The sequence below is a fragment of the Odontesthes bonariensis genome, chromosome 20, assembly GCF_027942865.1.
Source record: "Odontesthes bonariensis isolate fOdoBon6 chromosome 20, fOdoBon6.hap1, whole genome shotgun sequence".
Classification (NCBI taxonomy): Eukaryota; Metazoa; Chordata; class Actinopteri; order Atheriniformes; family Atherinopsidae; genus Odontesthes; species Odontesthes bonariensis.
Genome location: NC_134525.1, coordinates 1,601,894 through 1,616,508, shown reverse-complemented (window position 1 = coordinate 1,616,508; position 14,615 = coordinate 1,601,894). Strand labels below are relative to the sequence as shown.

Here is a 14,615-nt window from a genome sequence, read left to right as displayed (position 1 = left end):
GGAGGCAGCTTGGTGGCCTCGGAGGCAGCTTGGTGGCCTCAGAGGCAGCTTGGCGGCCTCAGGGGCAGCTTGATGGCCTCGGAGGCAGCTTGGTGGCCTCAGAGGCGGCTTGGTGGCCTCAGAGGCAGCTTGGTGGCCTCTGAGGCGGCTTGGTGGCCTCAGAGGCAGCTTGGCGGCCTCAGGGGCAGCTTGGCGGCCTCAGAGGCGGCTTGGTGGCCTCAGAGGCAGCTTGGTGGCCTCTGAGGCGGCTTGGTGGCCTCAGAGGCAGCTTGGTGGCCTCGGAGGCAGCTTGGCGGCCTCAGGACCTTTCAGTGATTACGACCCCTTTTCTTTCGTTGGTTATCACCTTTATTAGTTTCTTTTGTTTACATTCAATTCAACAAACGTAAAAAACATCATGAAGAATCACAGAAAAGCATCCTGATGCAGAGCCTCCATCTTCAGCTGACTGGGCTGGGACCGTCTTCCTGCTCTCTGATTGGCTCATCGAATCGCCGCTCTGCTTCCCAGCTCCTGTTGGACGAACAGCAACAGTGAGTTTAACTTTTTTTTTTTATTGGTTTTTCAGTTGTAAGTGTACAAACATTATAAAAACAAAACATATAAAACAAACAAACAAACAAAAACAAAAAAATCCCACCCCAAACTAACACGAATAAATATATACATATCCATGTATACACCAATATATACACATACATACACGTACAAAATCAGCAAGATGACAGGAGACGGGTCACTGAATCGCGTGTTTGAAATAAACAAAATGAAACAAAGTGAAAAGCAGTCGGCCCTCCTCTTCCAGGGACAGATGATCAGTTAAAGTTTCTGTCAGAAGGAATTCGATGGTTCCCAGATCCTCCAAAACTCGTCTGATTTATGGTTAAGGTCATGGGTCAACTTCTCAAGAGGAATAAGAGCAGAAATCTGTGTTAACCACCTCAGCTAAATACATTTTTTAGCCAGAAATAAGAGAATTATCAGCAAAGACTTGGTATCTGCGTCTAAGAGAGTGTCTGGGGTGTGACTGAGGAGACAGAAATGACCTCCTGGATTACGGAGTGTAACCCCGTCCAGAAAGTCTGGATATGGTCACATGACCAAAACAAATGAATAAATGTCCCTTTATGTATTTTACATTTATAACAAAGGTTAGAGGTGCCAGGAAACATTCTCTGGAGGCGAACGGGTGTGTAATAAGTTCTAAAAACAAAGATAGATTGAGGTACATTTAGGGAAAACCCCGCTACAGATCTGGTCCCAGTCAACAGGATTGAACGTCACCTCCAGATGGCGTTCCCATAACAGCTTCAAAGAGTCAAAGCTTGAAGAATCAAAATAAAGAAGTGAAACATAAATCTTTGAAATTGGTCTTTTGGGAGACTTAGCCAAAATTATTATGTTTTCCAATTCGGACAATCCCAGGCAAAAAGGCCTGTCCTCAGAAAGAGTGAGTTTAACTTTAACAACATCCGGTTCCTGGATTTTGTCACAAAGGCGGTCATCATCTCCAAACTGAGAAACCGTCTTCTTTTAACACAAGGACCCGGGCGACCTGAAGCTTAAAGAAGAGTGAAACTGTGTCCAGAGGAGCTGCTGCTGAGCCTGAGATGATCAGAACAAAGCGAACTCCTTCATTCATATAAAGATGAAACAGTTCATCTGTGGTCTGAACACCATCTGCTGTAAACGGAGCATCTTCACCCTAAAAATGTTCTGACCCAGTTCCTGATAATGGCAGCTAGTATCTGAAGGCTCATCCTCCTCTCAAAGGTGTCGGTCTCAGATATTTTCTCTGAATCAATCAAACTTTAAACCCAAGTGTTGAAGAGTTGGGGAGGCAGAAGCTGAGCGATGCTCAGGGTGGCTGGAGTCAGAGCAGCAGCAACTCCACCACCGCTCGGTGTGTTTAACACTATGGCTGTGTTCCAAACCACATACTTCTCCTACTAACTTTCTGAGTTAGTATGCGAGTTTTAGTAAGCAGAAGTTCCCGGATGCATACTAGATTCTCCTAAATGTTGGGTATGCATCATGAGGTTACTACTCGTACTCAAACTACCCAAGATGCAACGTAACGTGACGTCGCCGATCGTCATTTCCTGTCAAAACGGCAGTTTCAAGCTAGCTACAACGAGTATGTAGTATGGAAGTATGGAAGTATGCAGTATGTAGTATGCAGTATGTGGTATGTAGTATGTAGTATTGAAGTATGTAGTATGCAGTATTTTGTATGTAGTATGTAGTATGTAGTATGGAAGTATGTAGTATGCAGTATGCAGTAAGCAGTATGTGGTATGTAGTATGTCGTATGGAAGTATGTAGTATGCAATATTTTGTATGTAGTATGCAGTATGTAGTATGGAAGTATGGAAGTATGCAGTATGTAGTATGCAGTATGTGGTATGTAGTATGTAGTATGGAAGTATGTAGTATGTAGTATGGAAGTATGTAGTATGCAGTATGTGGTATGGAAGTATGTAGTATGGAAGTATGTAGTATGCAGTATGCAGTATGTGGTATGTAGTATGTAGTATGGAAGTATGTAGTATGCAGTATGTAGTATGTAGTATGGAAGTATGTAGTATGCAGTATGTAGTATGCAGTATGTGGTATGTAGTATGTAGTATGGAAGTATGTAGTATGTAGTATGTAGTATGGAAGTATGTAGTATGCAGTATGTAGTATGGAAGTATGTAGTATGCAGTATGTAGTATGGAAGTATGTAGTATGCAGTATGCAGTATGCAGTATGTAGTATGGAAGTATGTAGTATGGAAGTATGTAGTATGCAGTATGCAGTATGCAGTATATAGTATGGAAGTATGTAGTATGCAGTATTTTGTATGTAGTATGTAGTATGCAGTATTTTGTATGTAGTATGCAGTATGTAGTATGCAGTATGTGGTATGGAAGTATGTAGTATGCAGTATGTAGTATGGAAGTATGTAGTATGGAAGTATGTAGTATGTAGTATGTAGTATGGAAGTATGTAGTATGCAGTATGCAGTATGTAGTATGGAAGTATGTAGTATGCAGTATTTTGTATGTAGTATGTAGTATGCAGTATTTTGTATGTAGTATGCAGTATGTAGTATGCAGTATGTGGTATGGAAGTATGTAGTATGCAGTATGTGGTATGTAGTATGTAGTATGGCAGTATGTAGTATGTAGTATGGAAGTATGTAGTATGCAGTATGTAGTATGGAAGTATGTAGTATGCAGTATGTAGTATGTAGTATGTAGTATGGAAGTATGTGGTATGGAAGTATGTAGTATGCAGTATGCAGTATGTAGTATGGAAGTATGTAGTATGCAGTATGTAGTATGGAAGTATGTAGTATGTAGTATGCAGTATGTAGTATGGAAGTATGCAGTATGCAGTATGTAGTATGGAAGTATGTAGTATGCAGTATGTAGTATGGAAGTATGTAGTATGCAGTATGCAGTATGTAGTATGGAAGTATGTAGTATGCAGTATGCAGTATGTAGTATGGAAGTATGCAGTATGCAGTATGTAGTATGGAAGTATGTAGTATGCAGTATGCAGTATGTAGTATGGAAGTATGTAGTATGCAGTATTTTGTATGTAGTATGCAGTATGTAGTATGCAGTATGTGGTATGGAAGTATGTAGTATGCAGTATTTTGTATGTAGTATGTAGTATGCAGTATTTTGTATGTAGTATGCAGTATGTAGTATGTGGTATGGAAGTATGTAGTATGCAGTATGTAGTATGGAAGTATGTAGTATGTAGTATGCAGTATGTAGTATGCAGTATGTGGTATGGAAGTATGTAGTATGTAGTATGGAAGTATGTAGTATGCAGTATGCAGTATGTAGTATGGAAGTATGTAGTATGCAGTATTTTGTATGTAGTATGCAGTATGTAGTATGTGGTATGGAAGTATGTAGTATGCAGTATGTAGTATGGAAGTATGTAGTATGCAGTATTTTGTATGTAGTATGTAGTATGCAGTATGTAGTATGCAGTATGTAGTATGGAAGCATGTAGTATGCAGTATGTAGTATGGAAGTATGTAGTATGCAGTATTTTGTATGTAGTATGTAGTATGCAGTATTTTGTATGTAGTATGTAGTATGCAGTATGTAGTATGCAGTATGTGGTATGTAGTATGTAGTATGGAAGTATGTAGTATGCAGTATGTAGTATGGAAGTATGTAGTATGCAGTATGCAGTATGTAGTATGGAAGTATGTAGTATGCAGTATTTTGTATGTAGTATGCAGTATGTAGTATGCAGTATGTGGTATGGAAGTATGTAGTATGCAGTATGTAGTATGGAAGTATGTAGTATGCAGTATTTTGTATGTAGTATGTAGTATGCAGTATTTTGTATGTAGTATGTAGTATGCAGTATGTAGTATGCAGTATGTGGTATGTAGTATGTAGTATGTAGTATGGAAGTATGTAGTATGCAGTATGCAGTATGTAGTATGGAAGTATATAGTATGCAGTATTTTGTATGTAGTATGTAGTATGCAGTATGTAGTATGCAGTATGTGGTATGTAGTATGTAGTATGTAGTATGTAGTATGGAAGTATGTAGTATGCAGTATGCAGTATGTAGTATGGAAGTATATAGTATGCAGTATTTTGTATGTAGTATGCGGTTTCGAACACAGCCAGTCACGCAGCCTCGGTCGCTGCTGGTCGCTGCGTGTCGCAGAGACAAAGGGCCGCAGACGGAGAATAGATCCACAGACATGAGCCAAGCGGTTTTAATGTTGGCAGCGCCGGCTGCTGCTGCTCTGCATGTAATCCACCACACAAACAGAAGTGCTGGGAAATCAACTCTCACACAGGACGCTGCAGATTAACAGGCTGAATGTGGCAGAGCAGTCAGGTGACCCTCAGCTCCGCTTTCACCCTTTAAAGAATTCCACTGACTCCACATCTTTATAAACCTCAGAAGCAGATCGCTGTTCAGGTTGGTCTCAGCTCAAAAGTTAGATCAAATAAATCAATAAAACCTTTTTAATAAGAAGAAATGAGTTCAGACTGAAACCAGCATGTTCTTACGAGTCATTTCATTACAGCTCAGGTCAAGTCTGGAGCTGAGATCCAACACTGGGGACAAGATGCTCCGAGTTCTGCTGTTTAACATGTCAAAAGACTCCAATCCTCCTTAGGATGAAGGATAAGAAAACCACCCACATGATTTACCCCTTCACCCCAGAGTCATCCTCAGGAAGAATCATCCTCTGGGGAGCAGAAACATCTGCTAAATAATCTGTAGCTGTTCAACAGGACCACACAAAGTTCATGAAGCCGACACAAAACAGCAGCTTAGAGTTCATGTTCTGCACCTCTGACCTCATTTAGTTCCACAATGTTTCATAAAACTGTTCAACATGTGGAAAAGTGTTTAATGTTAAAGTTCGACATGTTGCACTACCGGCACCATCAATCATTTTTAGCAAATCTTTAAGATGAGCAAACAGCAGCAGGTCAGAGTCAGAGGAACAGAACACAAAGTTTGGACTGCAAAGACACAGAAAGACAAAACACACTTAACAGTTTGAGTTTTTATTCAACCTCCCGTCGGCCTGTAAAGACGCGCTCACAGGTGCAAAAATCACAACGAACACACAAACGTAATACAAAAAGTGCTGATAAGGAGCTGTTAGAGGGCAAAAGCAAACGTGTTTTATTTCAACCAAGGAGAAACCCGGGTTTGTTTAAGGAGAACCAACTGAATTCTGCAGGGGGCAGAAACAATCCTGCAACCTTCAGCCGAGCAGGAAACACCAGGAAACAGCAGGGAAATACCAGGAAACAGCAGGGAAATACCAGGAAATGCCATGGAAATGGCAAGAAACAGCAGGAAACACCATGGAAATGACAGGAAACACTTGAAACAGCAAGAAACAGCACGGAAACGACAGGAAACACCATGGAAATGGCAGTAAACAGGAGGAAACCCCAGGAAACAGCAAGAAACAGCATGGAAACGACAAGAAACACCATGGAAATGGCAGGAAACAGGAGGAAATACCAGGAAACAGCATGGAAACATCAGGAAACAGCAAGAAACGTCAGGAAACACCATGGAAATGGCAGTAAACCCCAGGAAACAGCAAGAAACAGCATGGAAACGACAGGAAACACCATGGAAATGGCAGGAAACACCAGGAAATGGCAAGAAACAGGAGGAAATACCATGGAAATGGCAGAAAACCCCAGGAAATGGCAGGAAACAGGAGGAAATGGCAAGAAACAGCAAGAAACAGCATGGAAATGGCAGGAAACACCAGGAAATGGCAGGAAACACCAGGAAATGGCAGTAAACAGGAGGAAACAGCAGGAAACAGGAGGAAACAGTTGCTGCAGTTCTCCTCAAGGTAGAAAAGGTCTTTTTAATTCAGGATCTGGCTTCTGACACCCAGCTGTACGGACTTTGATCCTCTGATTTCATCACTGATGGTTCAGGGTTCGGTTGGATTTAGATCAAATTAAGTTAAATTAAGTTTTCAGCTTAACGTTTAAAAACATACTGAGAATTGGACAATTTAACATAAAATGTAAAGAACTCCGTTTATCATATTTCCTTTAAGTTATTTTGTTAACTTTTCAGTCACATTATTAAATAATGAAAGTGATATGAATTCCCTTTAGGCTCTAAAGTCTGAAACTCCCCCAGCCTCCTCGGTATACTCTACCAGTGCTCTCTCAGAAGTATACCGGCGGCTGCGTTCGCTCTCCTTACTCGTTGATCTCATCCTCTTCGTCCTCAAAGTTCTCGTCGCCGTCGCTGGCCGTGGCCTCCTGGTACTGCTGGTACTCCGACACCAGGTCGTTCATGTTGCTCTCCGCCTCGGTGAACTCCATCTCGTCCATGCCCTCGCCCGTGAACCAGTGCAGGAAAGCCTTGCGTCGGAACATGGCCGAGAACTGCTCCGAGATCCGCTTGAACAGCTCCTGGATGGCGGTGCTGTTGCCGATGAAGGTGGCGGCCATCTTGAGCCCGCGGGGGGCGATGTCGCAGACGGCCACCTTCACGTTGTTGGGGATCCACTCCACGAAGTAGCTGCTGTTCTTGTTCTGGATGTTCAGCATCTGCTCGTCCACCTCCTTCATGGACATGGGCCCGCGGAAGACCGTGGCCACCGTCAGGTAGCGACCGTGGCGAGGGTCGCAGGCCGCCATCATGTTCTTGGCGTCGAACATCTGCTGAGTGAGCTCGGGAACGGTGAGCGCCCTGTACTGCTGGCTGCCCCTCGCCGTCAGAGGCGCGAACCCCGGCATGAAGAAGTGGAGCCGGGGGAACGGCACCATGTTGACGGCCAGTTTGCGGAGGTCCGCGTTGAGCTGTCCCGGGAACCGGAGCGAGGTCGTCACGCCGCTCATCGTGGCCGACACCAGGTGGTTGAGGTCGCCGTAGGTGGGTGTTGTGAGTTTGAGCGTGCGGAAGCAGATGTCGTAAAGGGCCTCGTTGTCGATGCAGTAGGTCTCGTCCGTGTTTTCCACCAGCTGGTGGACCGACAGGGTGGCGTTGTACGGCTCCACCACCGTGTCCGACACCTGAGGGTCAAACAAGGTCAGGCATGAAGAGACGCCGCGGCGAGATGAGGCAGAGGCCAAACAGAAGCGAACAGACGCAGTACCTTTGGCGAGGGCATGACGCTGAAGGTGTTCATGATGCGGTCGGGGTACTCCTCCCGGATCTTGCTGATCAGCAGGGTCCCCATTCCCGAGCCGGTGCCCCCCCCCAGGGAGTGGGTCAGCTGGAAGCCCTGCAGGCAGAAGGACAGACCGATGACACACCGACGACACACCGATGACAGACCGACGACACACCGACGACACACCGATGACACACCGACGACACACCGATGACACACCGATGACACCGGAACCAGAAAAGAAAGTAATCGGCGGATCCACCAAACATGGAGAAGGGTACGGAACTTTTACTCGGCCATTTTCATGTTAAAGTTCTTCCAGACGGCGGAGTCGACAGAACCAAAGTCATCTGTAAACTCTGCCAAGTTGAATTGTCTTCTCAGCGTAGTAGTTCCAGTCTAAAATATCACTTAAAGGCAAAACACACAACTGATAGCAGCAAGTCATTCAAGGAAACAGACAGTGGAGCGAGGCTTCTACATAAAAACTACAGAAAGATGCTGATGTTAAAAGTGTGTTTGCACAACAAATGTTATGGCACTTTCATTCATATGGCAGCACATTTAAAATAAAGCTAAATGCTAAAAGCTATACGCTACTGTTGGATTCATTTTGGGATTCTGCGTAAAAATGCGATTAATCGTGATTAATCAGGGAAATCATGAGATAAATTAGATTAAACATTTTAATCGTTGCCCAGGCCTAGAAATAACCTTTTCAACACGACAGGTGTTGAATTATTCAACCACTACAAGGGTTAAAACGACTCTGTCACACACACAGCATCATGGACAAAGTGCCATGAATTCCATTAACTGTTGTTAGCAACTGTAAAATTAGCCCTACAGTTGCGTGAAAAGAAAGTCTCTTAGCCCTGCACATGCACAGCCACAACGGTCACAAACATGTCAAGTGAGCATAAAGCAAAGGGCTACGAGCCCCCGGGCGCTCAGAAGCAGGTAGCTTTAAGGTTCACAAACTTCTCTGGTGTCGCTTTAAGCGACTCGGATTGGTATCGGAGGCAATAAATCTTCATTTTTTTGACAGATTTTCACAGTAAAATAACCGGGGCAGGATCATCTTTTAGAGAAACAATAACGCAGCTGATGGGGAATAGATGGAGAGTTCATTTAGCACCTTTCTAATCTCGTCATTAGTGAAGTTTGTGAACCTTAAAACTATCTGACGCCGACTGAAGGACATTTCCGGGCCTGAAAGCGTCCTCGATACCGCAGTTCATGTCTTTGGTTTGCAGCCCTGCACCCACGTTCTCCTTTACTTGACGTTTTTGTGGCCAACATGAAAACAAATTAACGTGTGCATGCACAGAAATAGGGGTACAGTACGAGTCCTTTTTTGTCCGCTGAGGTACAATCTATACTAATGTACCCCCTAGGGTTAATTATTGGACCTAAAGGTACATATATGTACCTTTTGGAGGGTCCAAAAGCTTTCGCCACGTTTTCCAGCGTTATTTCGAGAAGAAAAGAGAACTTAATAAAACATGTCCGATGAAATATAAAAGGAAGGAATGACTTTTCTCACCTGCAGACAGTCGCAGTGCTCGCACTCCTTCCTCACCACATCCAGGACCGAGTCCACTAGCTCCGCCCCCTCTGTGTAGTGACCTTTGGCCCAGTTGTTGCCGGCACCTGTCTGACCTGCAGAGTAAATCCAATGTGTGAAATGTGAACCGATCACTGCGACAGATGCAGCCAGTCTGCTGCTGACCCATTTCTCAGGCTGCAGGCCGAACTGATCCTCCTGCCGCCGCTCAGACATCCGTTTGTAAAACGTCTCGCCACACAAACCTCCACAGCAGCATCTGAATCAACCCTCAGTGATTCCTAACCCCAACAAAGAGATAAATAATCCCACTTTACCAAAGATAAAGTTATCCGGTCTGAAGAGCTGTCCGAAGGCTCCGGATCGAACGCTGTCCATGGTTCCTGGTTCCAGGTCAACCAACACGGCCCGGGGGACGTATTTATGCGCTGCACAAACAGAAGAGTCGTTACTGAGAGATTGCTCACTGCGGCTAGCTTTAGTAGCGCCGAATTCGTGGGAACAAAATTGTAAACAGCCGGTATTTTGTCAGGTTTTCAACACGTTGGGGATCTAAATGACTACTTTCTCTCCTGAAAATGTTTCAAATGTTGCTTAAGTTTACAGAGTTTAGAGCTTAAGGGAAATCAGCTTCAGGCCGGCTGATTTCGGCTCGGGCAGGAGTGAAATGCATTGTGGGTAAACGGTCTGCATACTGTCTGATCTATGAGTATGCAGTATGTAGTATGCAGTATGTAGTATGTAGTATGTAGTATGGAAGTATGTAGTATGTAGTGTGCAGTATGTAGTGTGCAGTATGTAGTGTGCAGTATGTAGTGTGTAGTATGCAGTGTGTAGTATGCAGTATGTAGTATGCAGTATGTAGTATGTAGTATGGAAGTATGTAGTATGTAGTGTGCAGTATGTAGTGTGCAGTATGCAGTGTGTAGTATGCAGTATGTAGTATGCAGTATGTAGTATGTAGTATGTAGTGTGCAGTATGTAGTGTGCAGTATGTAGTGTGCAGTATGTAGTATGTAGTATGTAGTATGCAGTATGTAGTATGCAGTATGTAGTATGCAGTATGTAGTGTGCAGTATGTAGTGTGCAGTATGTAGTGTGCAGTATGTAGTGTGCAGTATGTAGTGTGTAGTATGCAGTATGTAGTATGTAGTATGTAGTATGCAGTATGCAGTATGTAGTATGCAGTATGTAGTATGTAGTATGCAGTATGTAGTATGCAGTATGTAGTATGTAGTATGCAGTATGTAGTATGCAGTATGTAGTATGTAGTATGCAGTATGTAGTATGTAGTATGCAGTATGTAGTATGCAGTATGTAGTATGCAGTATGTAGTATGTAGTATGCAGTATGTAGTATGCAGTATGTAGTATGTAGTATGCAGTATGTAGTATGCAGTATGTAGTATGCAGTATGTAGTATGCAGTATGCAGTATGTAGTATGTAGTATGCAGTATGTAGTATGCAGTATGTAGTATGTAGTATGCAGTATGTAGTATGCAGTATGTAGTATGCAGTATGTAGTATGTAGTATGTAGTATGCAGTATGTAGTATGCAGTATGTAGTATGTAGTATGTAGTATGCAGTATGTAGTATGCAGTATGTAGTATGTAGTATGTAGTATGCAGTATGTAGTATGCAGTATGTAGTATGCAGTATGTAGTATGCAGTATGTAGTATGCAGTATGCAGTATGTAGTATGCAGTATGCAGTATGTAGTATGCAGTATGTAGTATGCAGTATGTAGTATGTAGTATGCAGTATGTAGTATGTAGTATGCGGTTTCGAACACAGCCTCAGTTCCTTTCAGCGCTGCTTACAGGAAGCTTCATTGTAGTAGACGTTGATCCTGTCCAGCTGCAGAGACGAGTCGCCCACGTAGTTTCCTGCGGGGTCGATGCCGTGCTCGTCGCTGATCACCTCCCAGAACTGCACGAGCAGAAGGAAAGACAATAAAACAACTCATCCGAGTCTGTGATTCCGGCATTCCTACCACACACGGTGCATTCACTGACTAACATCTGAGGTCTGAATGAGGCCCAGCAGCCGGCTGTAAAACCCCTCCCCAAAGACGACATCATCCCCTCGTGTTGCCTCAGATACATTTAAATTAAACACAACTTTAACCCTTTAGAGCACACCCCCTTTTTCAAACTTCATTTGCGAAATTGGCATACCCAACTTGAAAGTAGCAGAGATCCCACATGGTTGTAGATAAACGCATGTACTTGGTACCATTGGAAAGGTAACACTTCCAGGTTTATGCCTGAAGTGTCAATTGCATTGTTTTCAGTTGCAAATACCATGGCGTCACATACAGAGAAGATCACACTACTGTTAGTGCTGTGGAGAGTGTTGTTCTTCGTGGTTGGGCTCAAACGATAGCTGACGGTTTCAGCTTTCAAACGGTATGCGGCATTACAATTATATGTTTGTCCTGGACTTTTTCCTGGAGAACCATTTTGTGATGCAAATGTATTACTCTGTTGAACGCATGTTGTTTTGAGAAGCAAAACGCTTTATTTTTTAAACCCCAGCCAACTAGCCGGACTACCTTCATCAACACCAAAACGAGGCTGGAACTCTGCTCACAGGACGCAGCAGGGGGTAAGAAGATGTTCAGAAATGATGCTGCTGATATGGGATGTCACACAGCTTCATGTCAGAAGAGGCGAACTATCCCTTTAAAGAGGCGAACTGTCCCTTTAAAGAGGCGAACTGTCCCTTTAAATGACCTCTGAACCGGGACAGTTTGAGTCTCACTGCTGGACCGAGCAGAAACCCGGTGCAGACTTTAGACTCACCACTGAAGCTGCATGGCTCAGTCTATTAATGCGTCTTATTTGTGTCTCTCTTTGTATTATGTCTCGTGTTAAATTACCCAAGTAGAGTATTTTACACGTTTTTGGTATCTCATATCCTGTTATTTTTTTGTAAATCCCTCCATAGTTTGTCCCAGCATCCTTTTAGCTTTTGGCAGGCCCAGAATATGTGTGCATGGTCAGCATCCATGTGACCACATGCCACTCCTCTCCTAATCTTTGGAGTCATAAAAAATCTGACCATATTGTTCCAGTTGAATTCTCTCCAGATCCTGGAGCTAGTGCACGTGCGTTTTACAGATATGAAACCACTCTTCCTCAGTTATTTGTTCCCGTCCGCTGCTTTAACACATTTTAAAACGACTTTAATACGTCTGATTTCTGCCAGCTCAGATCAAACTTTTCTCAGATAGATAGATATATAGATACTTTATTGATCCCAAAGGAAATTCAAGCATCCAGTAGCAAGACATAATAAAGCAATAAAAATGTTTATACAATAATAAACACTTTAAAAACAATCTAAGAATTTAAAAAAGTGTTTAAGACATTGGAATAGGTGGGAAAAATATCTCAAACAATATATGCCAGAAATAATCTAGGATCTTCTTTTTTTTTTGAGAAACAAACAATCCAATAAGAAAGGATGCCACCTGAGTTTAAGTAGTATTTTATAAACAAAACACATTGATTTTATGTAACGTTTTGCGGATTTAAAGTACTCATGTAACTGCCACACCTGTTGCTGCTACACTCTCTGACTCTGTTGTTCTGTTCTTATTACTCTCCTCTCTCTATGTGTTCATTTTATGTTCCCTTGAGCAAAAACCGGATAGAGACAGAAGGACATTACTCTGCTTAAAGCCATATAGACCTGAAAATGATCCATGCATAAATGTCATAGCTTTGGTTAAGCTATACCAACAAAATTTGTCTGTGAGGCGAGCGATGTAAAATGTTGATGTCAATATCTGATTATTGAAAAATAAAGGAAAAAAAAAAAGTGTTTAAGAATATAAAAATATAAAGTGATCAGTTTAAAACGCTGGGTCACGCTGGGTCACGGCGCTCATCCCTCAGCAGACCATAATTTGGCCCCTCGCTGTTCTCATGGCTCACGTTTCACTTTCTTGTGTCTGAGGCCCGGAGCTCCCACAGCTCAGATTCCTGACATAGTCTGTCGGTGGCTCACAGTTCACCACACTCCCCCTCAGACTTCCTGCAGATCCCACTTTATATTTGGATATTTTGATCTGGGAGTTACTTTTACCAACATTAAAACAACAGAACAGGAAGTTAAAACTTAGATCTGTCGGCTCCAAACATTCTGACACTGATGTGAGTAACTGTAATTATGAGTCCTCAGGAGGTGAAACCCGTCTCCACCTTTGACTCTGATTCAAGATTCAAAGTTTTATTTGTCACATGCACAGTTATACACGGTACCACATGCAGTGAAATGACCTTTGACCGCCGTCCACAAAATACAAACTATAAACTACAAAATATAAACTAGGTAGCAAAGTAACATTAATAGAAAGTTAAAGTAAAATAAAAAAATCCTAAATTAGAATAGTAGAATATCAAATAAAATATATAAGCAAGATTAAAATACAAAATAAGATTAAATATATACATATAGAATAAAATAGAGTACAAAATAAGTAAAGTAAAGTAAATATATGTATGTGCACAGGTTAAAGTCTGAGATTTGCACACACGGTGTACATAACGGCAGATTTGTGCATGTGCTGGAGTGAGGTGTGAGCATTAAACTGAATAATTCATTCCACATGTGATAAATGTGTTAAAAGTAGGATTTCCAGTTAAATTGTGTCAGTGAAATCAGATTTATCTGCAAACTTTTAGGAAAAAGTTTGGAAAAAGAGGAGTTCTTCAGTTCAGTGTGTTTGTTGCAGTCTGAAACGGTTCAGAGCTGATTCTGCGGTCAGGTGTGATGGAGACAGACGGAACCGAGCCTCAGAGGAAGCAGAAAGTTCTGCTTTACTCTCAGACACTCGGGCAGCAGGTGAGCCGGGCCGTACCTTGGTTCCGATCTGGTTCCCGCACTGTCCCGCCTGGATGTGAACTATTTCCCTCATTGTTCCTCCGGTTAGATCTCGGTGCTGCGCCGCTGGATGCCGGTGTGCGTCTGCGGAGCGCGAGCGCGCAGCCGGTTTAATCTCCAAAAAAAGCCACGCGCGTTCACGCGACTACGCCCTGAGTTGGGGGTCCACCCACTCACAGGATTCCACTGGCACACATTTCCATATTTTTAGACTGTCAGCAGAAACTCTCGCGATGTTTGTCCACACGATAAAACACGACCTCCGACAGCGCGCATGCTCAATAAAGGAGATTAACAGGTCGAGTTAAAGGTTTAACTTTTTAAAGGTTTTAAGAAAACTTTGAAATATTATTATTAGGCCTGGGCAACGATTAAAATGTTTAATCTAATTAATCACATGATTTCCCTGATTAATCACGATTAATCTCATTTGTACGCAGAATCCAAAAGTGAATCCAAAAGTAGTGTATAGCTTTTAGCATTTAGCTTTATTTTAAATGTGCTGCCATATG

At 42.7% G+C, this 14,615-nt stretch overlaps 1 protein-coding gene across 3 annotated transcripts; it reads right to left on the bottom strand.

Annotated features, from left to right (window-relative positions):
* Window positions 1-340: 340 nt before the first annotated feature.
* Window positions 341-14,197, bottom strand: tubb6 (tubulin, beta 6 class V). Of its 3 annotated transcripts, none has more exons than XM_075451944.1 (7): window positions 14,081-14,197; window positions 11,034-11,142; window positions 9,530-9,640; window positions 9,192-9,307; window positions 7,628-7,756; window positions 6,730-7,544; window positions 341-513 (listed from the first exon to the last, which is right to left on the bottom strand). In XM_075451944.1, exons 1-7 carry the CDS (start codon window positions 14,135-14,137, stop codon window positions 441-443), a joined length of 1,410 nt encoding a protein of 469 aa, XP_075308059.1. In that variant the 5' UTR covers window positions 14,138-14,197; the 3' UTR covers window positions 341-440. The 3 variants fall into 3 exon arrangements, with proteins under 3 accessions (XP_075308059.1, XP_075308060.1, XP_075308061.1); XM_075451945.1 differs by having other exon boundaries at window positions 431-513; window positions 6,683-7,544; XM_075451946.1 differs by having other exon boundaries at window positions 432-513; window positions 6,705-7,544.
* Window positions 14,198-14,615: the final 418 nt, after the last annotated feature.